The sequence below is a fragment of the Sceloporus occidentalis genome, unplaced genomic scaffold (genome assembly GCF_023333645.1).
Source record: "Sceloporus occidentalis isolate IW3139 unplaced genomic scaffold, rSceOcc1.0.p SCAF_5, whole genome shotgun sequence".
In the NCBI taxonomy this organism is placed as follows: domain Eukaryota; kingdom Metazoa; phylum Chordata; class Lepidosauria; order Squamata; family Phrynosomatidae; genus Sceloporus; species Sceloporus occidentalis.
In genome coordinates, this window is record NW_028316985.1 from 37,451,608 (window position 1) to 37,469,061 (window position 17,454).

Below are 17,454 nucleotides of genomic sequence, written 5' to 3' on the forward strand. Positions count from 1 at the left end.
CCTTTTTAAATTTCCTGGACTTTGGAAATCTCTGTTACCGCATGGCAAAGAGGAGGAGGAGCCTTCCTGAAAAAGTTATCCTCCCCAGCATACCATCTGAAAAAACATGCAGGCATCTGACTAACATCTCCAATTGGTGTTTTTCCCCTTCTGTTTGGTTTGTAACATCTTGCCTGATGAAGAAGCCCGTGAAGCTTCGACAGCTTGCAACAAGTATATTGTGCCTTTTGGTTGGCCAATAAAAGGTGTCACCGGTGTTTTGTTTGGAATTGTTAAGTGGCCAACACAGCTTCCTCTCGGGTGTTGTTGTTGGTATTTGGATGGCATAGTTTTGTGTGCCACCAGCGTGGCTGATGCTTGGCCACCTGCTGCAGCCCTCACTCCCTGCACTCCCTGAGCGTCAATGGACAGCTCTCCTTTGCGCTCCAGCAGCCTTTGCCTTCCCCCAGTTAGATAACTGGCCCAGTTCTTTGCCTCCTGATTGGCTGAGGCGCGGTCCTACCCAGCCCTCCTTGCCCTCGGATTGGCTCCTTCCTTCCCTTGGCCTCGCCCTCCTTTTTTGCTCAGCTTGGAGTTTGCTCAACACAGTTTAGCCCCAGGGCTCCTTCGGAGTTGCTCTTGTGACTGCCCTTCCCTTGGAAAAAAGAAAGCAAGGGAAAGAGATCTAGATAGATCCAGCTATAGAGAGCTTTCCCCCAGCCATGTCCACCTGCGACAGCCTCGGGGGCCTGGCTCCAGCCATGGACTTTCCTGAAGTTTTGAAGTCCCTCCTGGAATACTCTTTGCCCTGGACAGGGAGCCTGAAAGGTAGGACCCAGGCAGTCCTTTCTCCTGGTTTGATGCTCAGGGTTGGGACGGAAGGAAGGTGAGGGGATGGCATGGAGAAGAGAGGGGCTTCATCTGGACTCCTCTCTAACTGGGAATTAAAAAGAGCTATTGGGGTTAGCAGAGTGAAAAATCAAATGCAAAGGGATCTTGGGGCAGCTTCAGGAAGAGCCCTGGAACTAAACTGTGGAAGAGCTAGACTTGAGCTTGTTTCTTCAGATGTATGTTAATCTGGGAAAGCAGGGTGCCAAGGGATCTTGGGGCACCTTCAAGAAGAAACTGGTGGCATGAGCTCTCCTTCTGCCTAGCTTTCTCAGATGTATGATAGTCTGGAAAATCAGGGTGCCAAGTAATCTTGGGGTACCTCTGAGACTCACTGAAAGAAAGCAAGTGGGATAGCTTGAGTTTTCCTAGACTTCTCCAGGTGTGTGCTAATCTGGAAAATCAGGGTGCCAAGGGATCTTGGGGCACCCTTGAGACTGAGTGAAAGAAAGAAGCTGGTGGCATGAGCTCTCCTAGACTTGGGCTTGTTTCCTCAGATGTGTGCTAGTCTGGAAAACCAGGGTGCAAAGGGATCTTGGGGCACCTTCAGGAAGAGGCTGGTGGCATGAGCTCTCCTAGACTTGTGCCTACCTTCCTCAGATGTATGTCTGGAAAATCAGTATATGTCAAGAGATCTTGTGGCACCTTTGAGACTCACCAAAAGAAAAAAGGGGGGTAGCTTGAGATTTCCCAGACTTCTTCAGGGGTGTGTGAATCTGGAAAATCAGGGTGCCAAGGGATCTTGGGGTCCCTCTGAGACTAACTAAAAGAAAGAACTGGGGTAGCTTGTGTTTTCCTAGACTTGTGCCTACCTTCCTCAGATGTATGTTAATCTTTCAGTTAGTCTCAAAGGCGAGACAAGATCCCTTTGGATACTTTCTAGTTCCACTATGAGACGGTGCAGTGCATTGATTAGAGAGATGGACTTTTAAGAGATTCAGAAAACATATCCAGGCGTAGCCATGTTGGCCAGACAGCAAAGTACAAGAACTTCCAAAACAATGATGTCTTTACGAGGCCAACCAAAATGCACCAAATCCATGATGTAAGCCTTAGAAGCTCCACTGGCTTCTTCATCAGGCAAAGGTGTTAAGATATCATACAGGAGAGAGAGAAATAGGGCCAAAAGCAACAGTCTCTGCCTGCACTGTGACTCTAACATCATCATATTTTTCTTTCTGTTGTATGATTTTTAACTGTCTTTGCCTGATGAAATAGTCAGTGGAGCTTCAAAAGCTTGCATCATAGATTTTGTGCATTTTGGTTGGCCCAACAAAGGTATAATCGTTTTGTGGATTTTGGATGCTATTGTACTTAAGAGATCCAGGTTCAAGTCTCCACTAAACCATGAAGGCTATGGGATGGCTTTGGACCAGTCCCTCTCTTTCTCTTCCTGGTCAGGCTCACAAGGTTGTTGTGAGGATATAGTGAATAGGAGGATAGACCCACAAACACTACCTCATTGGAATAAAGGTGAGATATCATTATAGGTTTGTGACTATCTCATGAAATCACAACATTTGGAGAAGGGGCATGTGCTAAACTGTGATTCTCAGTGTTTCTATCTGATGCAAAGAACTAGCTATTATTTTCCCCCAGTGTGCCAGGGACCAGGACCATATTTGTTCCTATTGGTTAAAATTGCTCCCCCCCCCACCTTTCTTTCCTTGAAACTTCTCAGGGACTGGCAGCCAATGGCTCAGGGACCAGCACTAAGTAGCACTGTGCTAAAAGAATCTCTGTTGCTGCATAATTCTCTATATATAAGAGAGGGAGGGAGTGATAGAGAACCAGCATGGTGTAGTGCTGTAGTTTGAGCATTGGACTAGGACTCTGGAGACCTGGTTTTGAATCCCCGCTCAGCCATGGAAACCCACTGGGTGACCTTGGGCAAGTCACACTCTCTCAGACTCAGAGGATAGCAATGGCAAAGGAAAAACCCCTCTGAAGAAACTTATCTCTTATCTCTCAGCCAAGTACGGTAACAAAATTCTAAAACAATCCTATTTGGAGAAAATGGTCAGGAATAACTCTTGGAATTTCAGGGCGTGTTTCATTCCACAAAGTACCAGACTGAGCTGACAAATAATGATCACAATTTTACAGTTTCAAAGGGGTTGTAATGGGTGACTCAGTTTTTACATTTATGCATTAGTGTTTTCTCTTGTGTGGCTTTTATGAGCCAAAAGCTGGATACTGAAGGTAACTTCTTATTTTCTAGATCACTTCCTTCCCCTGTTAAAAATATTAGAGCGAAGTTGAGGCTTTGCAGGGAAAGTCACTAGGCTGCCAATTGAGACATAGGTGCCTAGGATGGCATAGGATGGCATGTGATGTGTTAAAAAAACACCTGTTCATTTGTTGTTCTTGTGTGTGCGAGACTATGCGGTTACACATTCCTGGCTATGCTAGATGTACTTTTGGTTAATTTACACAAACTGGAAGTCATTTCATCATGACAAATTTGTGGAAGATGTACATTTGCTCTTTGGAAAGAGAATGACAATGACGGTTAAAGCTTAGTTGGAGAAGTGGTGCATTGATGAAAATGGGCCAATTGAGATTATACCTGTTTTCCATCCCATCCCTCCCTCCCTTCCTAGCATATTTTCCCAACACGTGACGTACGTAGTTTGAGTGTTGGATGATGAATCTGGTGACCAGGGTTTGAATCCCAGCTCAGCCATGAAACCCACTGGGTGACCTTTGTTAAGTCACATGCTCTCAGCCTCAGGGGAAGGCAATGGCAAACCTCCTCTGAACAAATCTTGCCAAGAAAACTGCATGGTAGAGTCACCGTAAGTTGGAAATAACTTGAAGGCACACAACAACAACAACAATTGCCTGTTTAATCTTCATTTTTTTCCTTGTAGAAACTTGTGCAACAATCTGCCTGTCTAAAACAGAGCCATATGTGTGTTTATGGCATTCCCTCCATCGTCCTGAAATCTCTTTTAATGCTGTGAAATCATTGGGAACAGGAATCTGTAGCTCTGGCAGAATTGGTAGCAATACACTTGGAGGAAAATGTGTCTAGGCTAGACAATAATGCCAAGGACTAAACAGTAAATAGTCGGTGGGCAATTAGTACCTTAAAGCTAGTATTCATATTTTAATGGCTGAAATGACCTGATGGATTTTATCCAAGATGGATGCTCAAAAGGAAAATAAATATATTACTGAGATCAAATGATTTACTCTCCTCTGGATGGGATGGTGTTCATTTTGGCTGTTCTGAAGTTGGACTCTTAGGTTATGATGCCTTGGCTACACCCTTTCAGGGGAAACTCCCTATCACTTACATAAGTTGAAACAATAGAGATAAAAGCGTAAGAAAAGACTTACGAAAAGTTATTTTAAAACTTTTCCAGCAATACCTAGGTACCCCCAACACAATGCACCAATTATTCTGGAATAATAATAAGAAAAGTCGGAGAAGTGAATATCTCTATTTATCCTCCCCCATTAAATTATTTGGAACAAATTCTCTGTTTTTATTTTTTCCATCCAGATGTAGTGGGACTGTAGATCAGTCCCTCATGATTCTCTGTGCTATTTAAGGTTCCCAGGAGTCAATCTCTGGGAACATCTGATGGCCACAAATTGCCCAGTCCTGTCCTACCAGAATTGACCTCCACAAGGTTTGTTTCTTCCTACAGGTTGCGTCTTCCTAATCTGGAATTCCAAAATCCAAAATACTCCAAACAAACAAACAAACAAACACCTTTTCATGGTGGCTGAGATGGTGACACCTCTGCTTTCTGATGTTTCAATGTACACAAACTTTCTTTCATGCACAATTTTTAAAAAATGTCTAAAATTACCTTCAGGCTAGGTATATAAGTTGTATATGAAAAATAAATGCACTTTGTGTTTAAGCTTGGGTCCTATCTTCAAGATAGCTGATTATGTACATATATGCAAATACAGGTATTCCAAAATCCAAAACACTTCTGATCCCAAACATTTTGGCTAAGGGAGACTCAGCCTTTCCATTTTTGTCTTTCCTATCAGAGATGGCTTTCTTCCTGCCCAACATAAATAGAATGCCCCAGTATAAATTAATTTTGAATAAGCTATCACCCTTGCTGAATTTTCAGGTTTATTTTCTCAATGTTCATAGCTAATGTTAAAACTAAAATAATCGAAGCTGAAGTTCAGGTTGCCAAATTTAAGCAAACTGAATTGTGCACTGTGTAGTCTAGCAAGCACACAAGATTTAACATACTGCCCTGTTTAATCTGCTTGGTGCTCAGTATAACTAATTCCAGAAGAAACCTAAGTAAAAATGCCTAGGACTAAGCTGTCTCATCTCTGGCACAGAGGAGTGGCAAAATTGATCCCTTTATATAATGTGGTCTCAGCAGTTTCTGCTGAGTGTCTATCAAGTATATACTTAATATACGTATATAAAATCATATGCCTGCAGTGTGGCACTGTAGGCTGCTCTAGTGTAGAAGGTAGTCAAAGGAGCAGGGCTAGCCCAAGGCATCCTGTTCATGAGGTAAAGGACAAGTTTGCATCCTCTCCATTCCATGTAGAGAAATAACTGGACTAGCAGTTAAACCTTACTTCAACAATGGCAATGAGAAAAGATCTTCCACCATGCAGAGGGTAGTAGGCCTGTTCAGGATAGGCTGCATTGCACACACAATTGTGTTTTCCAATAAAAAAGAATGGACAGGAGGAATAACCAGGTGATGCTGCTACTAGCTGCCAGCATTTGTCACCTGAGGTGTTGCCTCATTCAGCCTAATAGTACAACTGACCATACAAAGAACTTTGATTGTGTTGGTGATTATTTTTCTGTGTCAGGTATGGAGAACAATGGCTCTCTAGAAGCTGATAATTTCCTAAGCACATCATCCCACGCCATTCACCTGGATAGCAAGGACTGATAGGAATTAGAGTCCAGCAACATTGGGAGGGTCACAGATTCCCAACCTGTTCTGTGCCAAAAGACACTGTTTGCAAAGTAAACTGAGGCCCAGTTTAAATAAGACACCAGCCAGGCAAGCAAGCAAGCACTTTGTTCTGAGCATAAAACGGAGCAAAGCATAGGGAAGGAATGTAGTAGCACCTTTAAAACTAAGTGATTTTTATTTCTGCATAATATTGTATGACTATAAACCCCCTTTTCTGGATGCAGTACAGAGTGAAGATAAATGTTCAGTTATGAAGCATATTTACACAATTGTGGGAATGGGACTGAATACAACTGGATTCTTTATAACTGAGCATTTATTATCACTCTGTACTGCATCCAAAGTAGTGGGCATCTAGTCACAAAAGCTCATGCAAAAATAAAAACCACTTAATCATAAAGGTGATACTACATTCCTTTCTCCCTTCCCCTTCCCTTCCTGCTTTTTATGCTGCAAGACACTAATACAGCTACTTATTTGAAAACCTCCTTCCGAGGCATCCCACATACCTAGTGACTTATTCAAGCTATATCACCTTGTCTTCAGATGAAGTTTTAGCATGCCAGAGATCAAGGTAACACTTCACTGGTTTCCTAATATTGCACACATGATAGTTTAAACAAGGTGAAAGGTGTGAACTGGGGAATGCTGCCCAGGTAACTTTTCCTTTCTCTGCCCTGGCATATACTGTAATAGGGCTGCTTTCTCTTTGTGTGAGTCTTGTGTATGTGCATTGCTGACCTCTACTGGACAAAATATTTTGTTTTCTACATTTTGTATATATACCCTACTCAGGAAAGGTTCAAGTAAAGTTTTGGGGAGAGATAGAAGTGCAGGCTATGGGAGCATGCTGGGTAAGAAGCCATGGTCCCTAAAACTTCTGAAAAGTTGGATAAATTTTAGTTTAGTTTATTTACATATGGGATTTCTTCTGTTGGGTATATTTGCCCAACCTCCAGTAACTATAATAGTAGACCTTCCATATTCGTTGTGGTTACGGGCACAGCATGCCCATGAAAATAGGAAAACTGCAAATAAAAAAATACTATTTTTTAACCTGAGGTGTCTCTAGGGATCTCTAGGTCCTCCAGGGAAATTCTGTGGTCAAGATCTGCCAGATGTTGACCATGAAATTGCACTGAAGGACCTACAAATGCTTAGAGAAGTGACTCTTGACAGAAGTTGACAACAGAGTCATGCTGGAGGACCAGAGAGTTCTAAAGACAACATATTAATCAAATCCATGAATAATCAAATCCGCAAAAGTCAAAGCTGTAAAGATGGAGGGCTAACTGTACAGTACAGTAATAACTGCAGTTGTAGTAGTTATAGTAGTATTTGTAATCTACAGTGCCAAGCATGTTCTTTCTTGTTCTTTGTACTCTCAGTGAATTTTAACATTTTAACATTTACTTATGTTTTGTTATTCTATTTGGGCCTGCAAAACAATAGGCCCCTCAATAATGGGAAAAGGAGAACTTTTCTTGGCCTTCCCTTGGCTTCTGAGAGGTTATTACACTGAAGTTTTTGGGGATTTTTGCAGCTCAGATCCGGGGTGAGTGCAGGTCCATGATGCGGATTCACGTCATAACGTGAATGTGTTTATCAGACACGATTCCTTTCTATGGGAGCTCCTTCCGTGGGGCTTCCACAGTGATTCCAAAGTGACCCCTCATTTTGGTAAAATTGGGAAAAAAAGAATTCACAGAATTCGCTTTCAAACTCATTTCAGTTTCACTCCGAATTGGTCTGGTGTGGAAGATCACTCCGATGTCACCCCCCTTGGCCTCCTGTGTCCTGCTCCTTCATCCCCTTCCTCTCCTCCATGCCATCTTGTCATCTCTGCCACCGTACCGCAAATCCCATCATCCCTCCAGTGCTCCTGCATCCCGATCCTGGCCCCAGTGACTCTCTGTCACAAATCCCATCATCCCAGTGACTCTCTGTCACAAATCCCATCATCCCCCGAGTGCTCCTGCATCCCAATCCTGGCCCCGGTGACAATCCCATCACCCCCTGAGTGCTCCTGCATCCCGATTCTGGCCCCTCCCAATTCACACAGAAAAGCTCCCAAAGGTACAAAAACATTCAAAATCCCACCCCATCCTCACAGGCATCCCAGAAACCTGTACAAATGCATCCCCTTTCCTTTGCAGTCCCTCTTAAAAAGACAAAGGAAATGACTGATCATCATTTTGAGAGGGTTTATAGAGAAAAATGAAGATATTTGAACTTGACCTGTGGGTAGGTGAGTGCCCTGTCCTAGGGGGAACACTGTCTGGGTTGAAATTGGCCCTTGCCCACCTCGATTGCCCATCCCACCTTAAACTATAGATAGGGAAACAAAAAGTAAAGAGATGGGGTGTAGAGGGAAATAAAAGATTTGATACTAGCCTTCCCTAAACTGGCACCCTCCAGATACGTGCTATTATCATCCCTGCCATTATTCCTAACCAATATTGCCTTTGTTGTCCAACATCTCTGGAGTGTATCAGTTGGGAAAGGCTGCTTTAATATTTACAGGAAATATGGAAATATGATTTAGTACAGGTATGTTTGATTTAAAATTCACTTTTTAGACAACACTGTCAAGTTCTGATTACTGCCTCTTCCTCTTGGCTTCAGGCCCATAGCCTGGTTGGTTCCTCTGTGTGATCTATCTTGCTTGATGCTCTTTTCTTTAAGAGAAAATATGTTAAAAAACATATTTTTTAACCTTTCCAAATTGCTCCAGGAATACAGGGGAAGGTGGCATCATGGTTGGCACAAAAGCCAACAAATCAGTACCATACACTGCCAGATTCTATGTGAAAGCAGAAGAGATTTTTACTACAGACAGTGTGGAGAGGTAAATTGTAAGGCTCTCTGTAATGTCCTGAAAGTGCTTCTGTAACAAGTTTTCCTCTAAAAGAATACAAATCCCAGAGTCTCCCTGTCAGCATGAAATTTTTCCAAGTTCTGCTTTCTCCTCAGATGCCTGAATCAGTTATTTGGGATACAGCTCTCTCATGTGCTGTTCTAATTCTGAGAAAATCAAACCTATCATTACAATAAATTAATTTCATTTTTTAAAGCAAAAGGAGTAAATGGGACACTTAAAATGGCATTTATTGGTTTATTACTGGTATTCTGATTATAATTTTAAGACTTTCAAAATATCTTATAATTTTAAGGCAGTTCTAAAATGAAACAGACATTTAAAGCTGCAGAATCAAGTATAAACACATTCATCTCCAGAATTGAAAAAGTCATAAAAGATGGTACTCAAAGGCTTGGACATCCTTGAAAAAAATCTCTGAGCAGCTGAAAGACAGGTATGTTGGCACCAGCTGAGCTTCTCTGGAGAGAGAATCCTGCAGCTAGGAGAATGCTGCTACAGAGGGAAAGGGATTTTTAGAATTACAACTCCCAGAAACCTCTACCCACTTTGGACTAGCTAAAAGATTCTGGGAGATATCCAAAAGAAGTAACATTTCTGAGCTTTGAAATGATTCCTTACCTGATCACCATTTGCTGCATTGAATACCAAACACTCAGAGAAAGGCCTCTGAGAAGGCTGCTACATAATGCTATATAATACTTTAGAGGTTCAGTTACATGGATGCAGAACTATTTAAGGGTTTAAAGATAACTAATACCTTGGAACTATTATTTGAAGACCTCCATAATGTTCATTTTGTCTAACTGGTAATATTGCCACTGTATTTTATACTACCGTATATACTCAACTATAAGTTGACCTCATGTATATGTCGGGGGCATGTTTTGGGGCTAGAATTATGGATTTTGATATGACTCATATGTAAGTCAAGGGTAACATTTAGGGGCATGTGACAAAGGATCTATAGGATGAAGCGAAGGAAAATGGTGCCAAAGATTTTGATAAAATTCCAGCAGGCATAACTGTTTGTGCTCCGACTAAAGACTGAATGGATGAGAGTGTGTGTGTGTGTGGGGGGGGGTTTCAGTGCTTTCAGAACAGATTACACTTTTGCCTTTCACCAAGGGATGGTTCCAATTTTATAAGAGTAAAAGTATAGTACTTACATTGACCCATAAGATAAGTCGACTCAAATTTTTTCGGGTCAATTTTTTGACTAAAATTTGTAGACCTATACATGAGTATATACTGTAACTCAAGTTTCCAGGTAGTCATTGAAGTGGCACATAAAGTGCAATAAAGTATTTTAATTTGGATGTGTCTAGAGTGTGGATAACTGCAGCCAAGCCATTTCTGTCCATGAAGAGCAAGATAAGTCACAGAGCTGATTAAAAAGTGGTAATGGGCCACACTGCATGGGCTTCCAAAGAGAGGACTAGATCTCTCAGCACATTTAAGCTGCTAACCTGACATTTTAAGAGTGCAGTCGTGTGCAGAATAAGCTGAACACTATCTCCCAGGGCAGGTGAACCACAATAAATGTACTTTTTCTATATGCATCTTCAATTTATTGGCCCTCACAACCCAGCCTATTATTGTTTTCCAGCTTCAACCTGGCATCGCCACAACCTCACCTGTGTTTGATAAAGTGAAATTCAGCTGAGCCTTATCTTATAGTGATGAATACATGGCTCAGCCCAAATCTCCAGATGACATGTGTCCCAGTTATCATGTAGCCTTTGTGCACTAGGATATATTGATGGTGTGTGGAAATCCCATTAAAACTAATCTTATTAGTCTGAGCTCCAGATTTCATGTTGAGGGATAATTTCCTCTCCTATCCATTCTGTTTAAAACTGGAAGCAATACATCTTGGGGGTACAAGATCTCAGCGTCACCATGAGTTGACACCCAGCTGAATTTTCTAGAAGTTTTGCTGAAATGTAGGGTAGCCCAAAGACATTTATTTAGTAACCTGAGGTAGGGGCATCGGACCTCCGACTCACTCAGAGCAAGGTCCATGTTACCGAAAGCCAGCCAACTTATTTTGGCATCTCAGGCAAAAGATCCAACAAGCATCTCTCCTCATTCTTGGCATTAGAAATACAATAATATTAGTAAATTAAAAAAATCCTGCCTTTTTATGAATCCCCAAATCTGTTGCCTGAGGACATTGCTTCATTTTGGCAAATGCAGAGATTGACAACTGTTAGGAATTGGGAGCTGCAGCAGCCCCACTAGACCTTGGAGAGCAATGTTCCTATGACATTTTCACTCCATCACATACACAGGCACTATTTGCCCCCTAGACTTTGGGTTATTTCCAGTTTGGGGAAAAAGCATCCTCCCTGACCTAAAGTACCCTTTCTCCAAAGACCAATCGTGTACCATAGAGGCTTCTTTGGCACAACATGCCAGTGTTCAGACCCCCAAAATGGACACAGGACCAAAAATGGTAGGGATCAGTGATGCATTCAAGTTTTTATGCCAAGTCTCAAGTCAAGTATGGAAGCCATGCCCTATGAGGAGCAGCTTAGGGAGCTGGGTATGTTTAGCCTGGAGAAGAGAAGGTTAAGGAATGACATGATAGCCATGTTTAAATATTTGAAGGAGTGCCATATTAATGATGGAGCAAGCTTGTTCTCTACTCCCAGAGACTGGAACACAGGGCAATGGATTCAAACATCAGGAAAACTGATGTTTGCCTTGCAAGGGTACCCGCGGTCTCTCTCGGGACCCGAACAGGTAGAAGCGAGGGAGGCAAGAAGAGTCGGCGCCAGGTAGAGAGCCTTCTTGGCACAAGAGCTGCCACCAATTTTTTTTTTTTAATTTTTTCTTGAAAAAGAACTGAGAAAATAACAGAAGCTATTTGTGTTTGGATTTAAGAGAAGATATCTATAACTAAGTTCCTTTGAAATAAACACCAAGAGAAAGCTAAACCCAGCTGCAATTGGCGGGTGAACTGCATTTAAAGCTTGTTTTTGTTCACCAATGTTCTTCTCAGAACCGGAGCTATAAAGTGCTGTTAAGAAGCTGTAAAGCTGAGAAGAACAAACAGACACTATCAATCTAATTTTTGCGTAAATATAACTTTTATTTGTCTTTATTTGTCTTAAAATCCAAGAGAGGCAGCCAAGGACGGTTTGCGGAGTGTGAGAACAGGCTCAGCTGCTTGCAATTGGAAGCAGCTATTACACCAAGGAGGAGTAACAGCTGCTCAGAACTTTGGAGGACAGTAGAGGCTTGGAGCCCTCAGAACCTCGGAGGACAGCAGAGGCTTGGAGCCCTCAGAACTTTGGAGGACAGTAGAGGCTTGGAGTACTTAGAACGTTGGAGGACAGTAGAGGCTTGGAGCTCTCAGAACTTTGGAGGACAGTAGAGGCTTGGAGTCCTCAGAACTTCGGAGGACAGTAGAGACTTGGAGTCCTTAGAACTTTGGAGGACAGTAGAGGCTCGGAGTCCTTAGAACTTTGGAGAACAGTAGAGGCTTGGAGCCCTCAGAACTTTGGAAGACAGTAGAGGCTTGGAGCCCTCAGAACTTTGGAAGACAGTAGAGGCGTGGAGTCCTTAGAACTTTGGAGGACAGTAGAGGCGTGGAGTCTTCAGAACTTCGGAAGACAGTAGAGGAGTGGAGTCCTCAGAACTTTGGAGAACAGTAGAGGCTTGGAGCCCTTAGAACTTTGGAAGACAGTAGAGGCTTGGAGCCCTCAGAACTTTGGAAGACAGTAGAGGCTTGGAGCCCTCAGAACTTTGGAAGACAGTAGAGGCGTGGAGTCCTTAGAACTTTGGAGGACAGTAGAGGCGTGGAGTCTTCAGAACTTCGGAAGACAGTAGAGGAGTGGAGTCCTCAGAACTTTGGAGGACTGTAGAGGCTTGGAGCCCTTAGAACTTTGGAGGACAGTAGAAGCGTGGAGTCCTCAGAACTTTGGAGGACAGTAGAGGCTTGGAGCCCTCAGAACTTTGGAAGACAGTAGAGGCTTGGAGCCCTCAGAACTTTGGAGGACAGTAGAGGCTTGGAGTCCTCAGAACTTCGGAGGACAGTAGAGACTTGGAGTCTTTAGAACTTTGGAGGACAGTAGAGGCTCGGAGTCCTTAGAACTTTGGAGAACAGTAGAGGCTTGGAGCCCTCAGAACTTTGGAAGACAGTAGAGGCGTGGAGTCCTTAGAACTTTGGAGGACAGTAGAGGCGTGGAGTCTTCAGAACTTCGGAAGACAGTAGAGGAGTGGAGTCCTCAGAACTTTGGAGGACTGTAGAGGCTTGGAGCCCTTAGAACTTTGGAGGACAGTAGAAGCGTGGAGTCCTCAGAACTTTGGAGGACAGTAGAGGCTTGGAGCCCTCAGAACTTTGGAAGACAGTAGAGGCTTGGAGTCCTTAGAACTTTGGAGGACAGTAGAGGCTTGGAACCCTCAGAACTTTGGAGGACAGTAGAGGCGTGGAGTCCTCAGAAATTTGGAGGACAGTAGAGGCTTGGAGCCCTCAGAACTTTGGAAGACAGTAGAGGCTTGGAGTCCTTAGAACTTTGGAGGACAGTAGAGGCTTGGAGCCCTCGGAACTTTGGAGGATAGAAGAGATCAAGGTTAAAAGCGGGTGTCTTGGCAGGAAAACCAAGGACAGCAAGGAGGACGAAAGGCAAAGCAAGAGGAAAAGTGGGCATAGTAAGAAAGTCTAAGTCAGAGAATTGGGCTTGGGGCTACTCCTCAGGAGACCAACGAGGAGGACGACAAGGCAGCATAAAGGGATAACCTATGAAAGAGACACTCAGAAGAAAGAAAATCTGGAGGAGTGGTATCAGGGTGGAATCAGAGGACAAAACAGGAATATATACATTGTAACAGTGTTAAGGGACAGAAAGGGATTGTTTAAGGGATTGTTTAAGAAAGTTATACAAACAAGAATTAAACATATTATTGACTGCAGGAGCAGCGCTACTGGAAAGAGCAATATTGTAAGACTGCATTTGGTTCCTTAAGCTGTTTTAGCCCAACAAGAAGCAGAGTGGAGGAATTAAGCAGGACAATATAAGGATAATAGGTTAACAGCTGTAGAGAAGACAACTGAGATTAGACAGACCAGTACCAACTTTTGTGCAGAAATTGCTATAGGACATTTAGTCAATAATATATAATTTATAATTTAAAAAAAAAAACATTAAAAGATAAAACAAATAAATAATTTTTTTTTTTTGAGGAAAAAGGGGAAGAAGAGGAAGGGGAAAAAAAAAATTTAAATTTTTTTTTTTCCAAAAAAAAAAAAAAAACCAGTGTGAAGGAGGAACTCAGGAATAAAAATAACAAATAATGACAACGAGGAGGGCAAAAGAATTAAGTCAACAGAGGCGTGATTCTTTAGAATCAATACCAAGAACTTCAGAGCAAATTGCAATGCTGGAGGAACTAAAAACTTTATATTATGATATGAAGGAAGATATTAAGGCAATGAAGAGAGATATGGCAGCTATGCGGAAGGAAATAAAGCAAGAAATACGACAGGAGATCAGAGCGGAATTAAAGGAAATTAAGGACTCTTTGGGTAAAGTCACAGAAGACATTAAACAAATGGAGAAGAATATAACCAGAATTGACGACAAAACAGAAAAAATAAACAAGAAAGTTGTGGATATAGAAAAAAGACAGGAAATCGATCTCGACGAGAGAGCCCTACAAGATCTAAAAGAACGTGAAAATTCTATCAAAATTAGAGGCTTAAAAGAAAAAGAAAATGAGGATTTATACGAATATCTAACCCCAATTTTGGCAGATTATGTTGGAGAAGATCTAGATGATTTTGAACGGGAAATTAGTAAAATGTATAGATTGAACTCCAAGATAGCTAAGCAGAAAAAACTCCCGAGGGACGTGGTAGTTTACTTTACCAGGAAAAGAGTTAGAGATGAGATAATACAGATAAATTATGAAAGGAATTTAAGGATAGGAGATGAAGATTTGATTATATATAAAGATGTACCACTGAGACTCTTGAAGAAAAGAAACGAATACAAACCGCTTGCCAATCTTTTGAGAAGTAATAACATAGTATATAGATGGGACAGATTAGAAGGATTAATTTTTAAATACAAAGCCGAAATATACAGAATCAATTCGATACTGAAACTGAAGGACTTTCTTAAAAGATATGGTAAAGACTTAGAGAGAAGAGATAAGAAAGAGGAAGAATTAGAGAAACCGAAAGTAGTTAAAACCTCTCAAGAAGCAGCGGAAAGAAAGTGGGAGGCCTCAGAAGAACTGATAACTTTAATAACATAAATAAAATGGCCACAAAAAGGAATATCTCTAATGTTCTTAAAAATGATACCACAACTCTAAAAAGTTCAAAAATTAAACTTATATCATGGAACGTGAGAGGAATGAATTCACCTCAAAAGCGGAAAAAAATCTTCAATTATCTTAAGAAACAGAATGTAGAAATAGCTTGCCTACAAGAGACTCATATAAAACAAAAGGACACTAGATTGCTTAACAACAAAAAATTTGGCAAAGAGTTCACTTCAACTAATCTCAAAAAGAAAAATGGTGTGGTCATTTATGCGAAAGATAAATACAATCCCAAAAAGTTATTTGATGACAAAGACGGTAGAATCTTAGGAATAGAAATAACAATACAAAATGAGAAATGCTTAATAGTGGGTATATACGCACCCCTAGAAAAGAAATATCAATTCTTTAACAAACTAAATGGAATGTTAATCAACCATAAATATGAAAAGACATTGATAATGGGGGATTGGAATGGTGTGGTAAATCCTGACGTTGATAGGAAATCTGTTAAAAAAAATAAAAAAGACACAAGGAAAACTACCCAAAGCTTTTGAAAACATGATTGAAGAACAAACACTACACGACATCTGGAGATTTAAATATGGGAACTCAAAAGACTTCACTTACTATTCAGAAAGACACAAGTCCCTATCCAGGATAGATATGCTTTTTGCAACCAAAGCGTGGTGTAAAGATGTTGTAAATATGACAAATGAACCCAGGTCAATCTCAGATCACAGTCCCCAAACAATCTTAATAAAAATAAATCCAATCCAGTATGCATGGAGATTAAATGAAAGCTTACTTCAAAAAGAGGAAATAGTAGAAAAAGCGAAAAAGACCCTGACACTATTCTTTGAAGAAAACATAAGCCCGGAGATAGATATAACGACTGTTTGGGAAGCCTCAAAGGCCTTCATGAGAGGTTTCTTCATTCAACAAAATCACATCGAAAAGAAAAGGAAAAAAGAAAAAATGGAGAAACTATACAATTTACTTAGACAGAAGGAAAAAGAACTGGGTGAAAACCCAGTTGATAAAAAAATTACTAAGGAAATTAAAACGATTAAGAAACAGATTGACTGGGAAGAAAATGAGGAGATCCAAAGAAACCTGAAATATTTGAAACAAAGACATTTTGAGTACTCCAACAAGCCGGGCCGTTGGCTAGCACATAGGCTGAAAAAACAAAGAGAAAGAAACATCATATCTGAAATAAGATCTAAAGATTCATTTATTACCTCAAATCAAGACGAAATCATGAAAGAATTTGTAAACTTCTATAGTCAGCTGTATCAAGGCAAAGAGATATCAAAACAAAAAATAGACGGTTTTGTAAATAAAGCATGCTTGCCAATTTTGGATACACAACAAAAAGAGATGTTAAATGGCCCTATTACACCCGCTGAGGTGGTGGAGGTAATAAAGAAAGCAAAAAATGGAAAAACACCGGGCCCAGACGGCTTTCCTGTGGAATACTACAAAAAATTTGAGGAACAAATCATTGTACCCTTTAAGCAAACAGTAAACGCCATTGGGCAACAGAAGTATCCAGAAACTTGGAGACAAGCCAATATTATCTTTTTGGCAAAAGAAAACAGGGACCCAAAAGAAGTTAAAAACTATAGGCCTATCTCCCTGTTGAACACGGACTACAAACTTTTTGCAATGATTTTGGCGGAGAGATTTAAAAAAGCCCTGAGAGATTGGATCCCAGAGGAACAGGGAGGTTTCCTACCTAATCGCCAACTAAAGGAGAATTTAAGACACATAATTGACACATTAGAATATTATGAACATCACAACGAGAAAAGCTTGGCTCTGATTTTCATGGACCTAGAAAAGGCCTTTGATAATGTTAATTGGGATATGATGCTGTTGTTGATGGATAAGGTGGGAGTGGGATTTGTGTATCGTAGATGGATTCAAGAAATCTATAGTGTACAAAATGCAAGATTGATTATAAATCAAGGTAAATCTGAAGCATTTCAAATCTCGAAGGGAACTAGGCAAGGGTGTCCCCTGTCGCCCCTTCTCTTTATTTTTGTTTTGGAAGCCCTCAATAATAGGATAAGGATGGAAAAAAGCATAAAAGGTCTGAAAATCAAAAAATATGAATACAAAATGCGTCTCTACGCGGACGACATTGTCTACATATTGGAAGACCCCTTAGCTAGTATCAAAAATATTACTTTAATTTTGGAGGAATTCCAAGAAGTGACAGGTCTTAAAGTAAATAAAGAGAAAACAGTAATGATAACAAAAAATATGGGCAGGGATGAAAAATCTAATTTGGAGGAAAAAAGTGGTTTCAAGATAGAAAACAAAGTAAAATACCTAGGCATAACCCTAACCAATAAAAATGTGGATTTATTTCACAACAATTATGAAAAAGTATGGGCGGAGGTGAAAAAAGATCTGGAAAAATGGGGTAATTTTCAATTCTCTCTCTTAGGTAAAATAGCTGTGGTACAAATGAACATTCTCCCTAGGATGCTATTTTTA

At 40.9% G+C, this 17,454-nt stretch overlaps 1 protein-coding gene across 1 annotated transcript in view; it reads left to right on the plus strand.

Moving 5' to 3' along the window:
* Nucleotides 1–604: 604 nt before the first annotated feature.
* The window catches only part of TEF (TEF transcription factor, PAR bZIP family member), a 50,995-nt gene continuing 34,145 nt past the window's right edge, over nucleotides 605–17,454 (plus strand). The window contains exon 1 of the mRNA XM_089523707.1: nucleotides 605–807. Coding sequence (XP_089379833.1) covers nucleotides 702–807 — 106 coding nt within the window. The 5' untranslated portion in view covers nucleotides 605–701. The remainder of the gene's footprint in view (nucleotides 808–17,454) is intronic.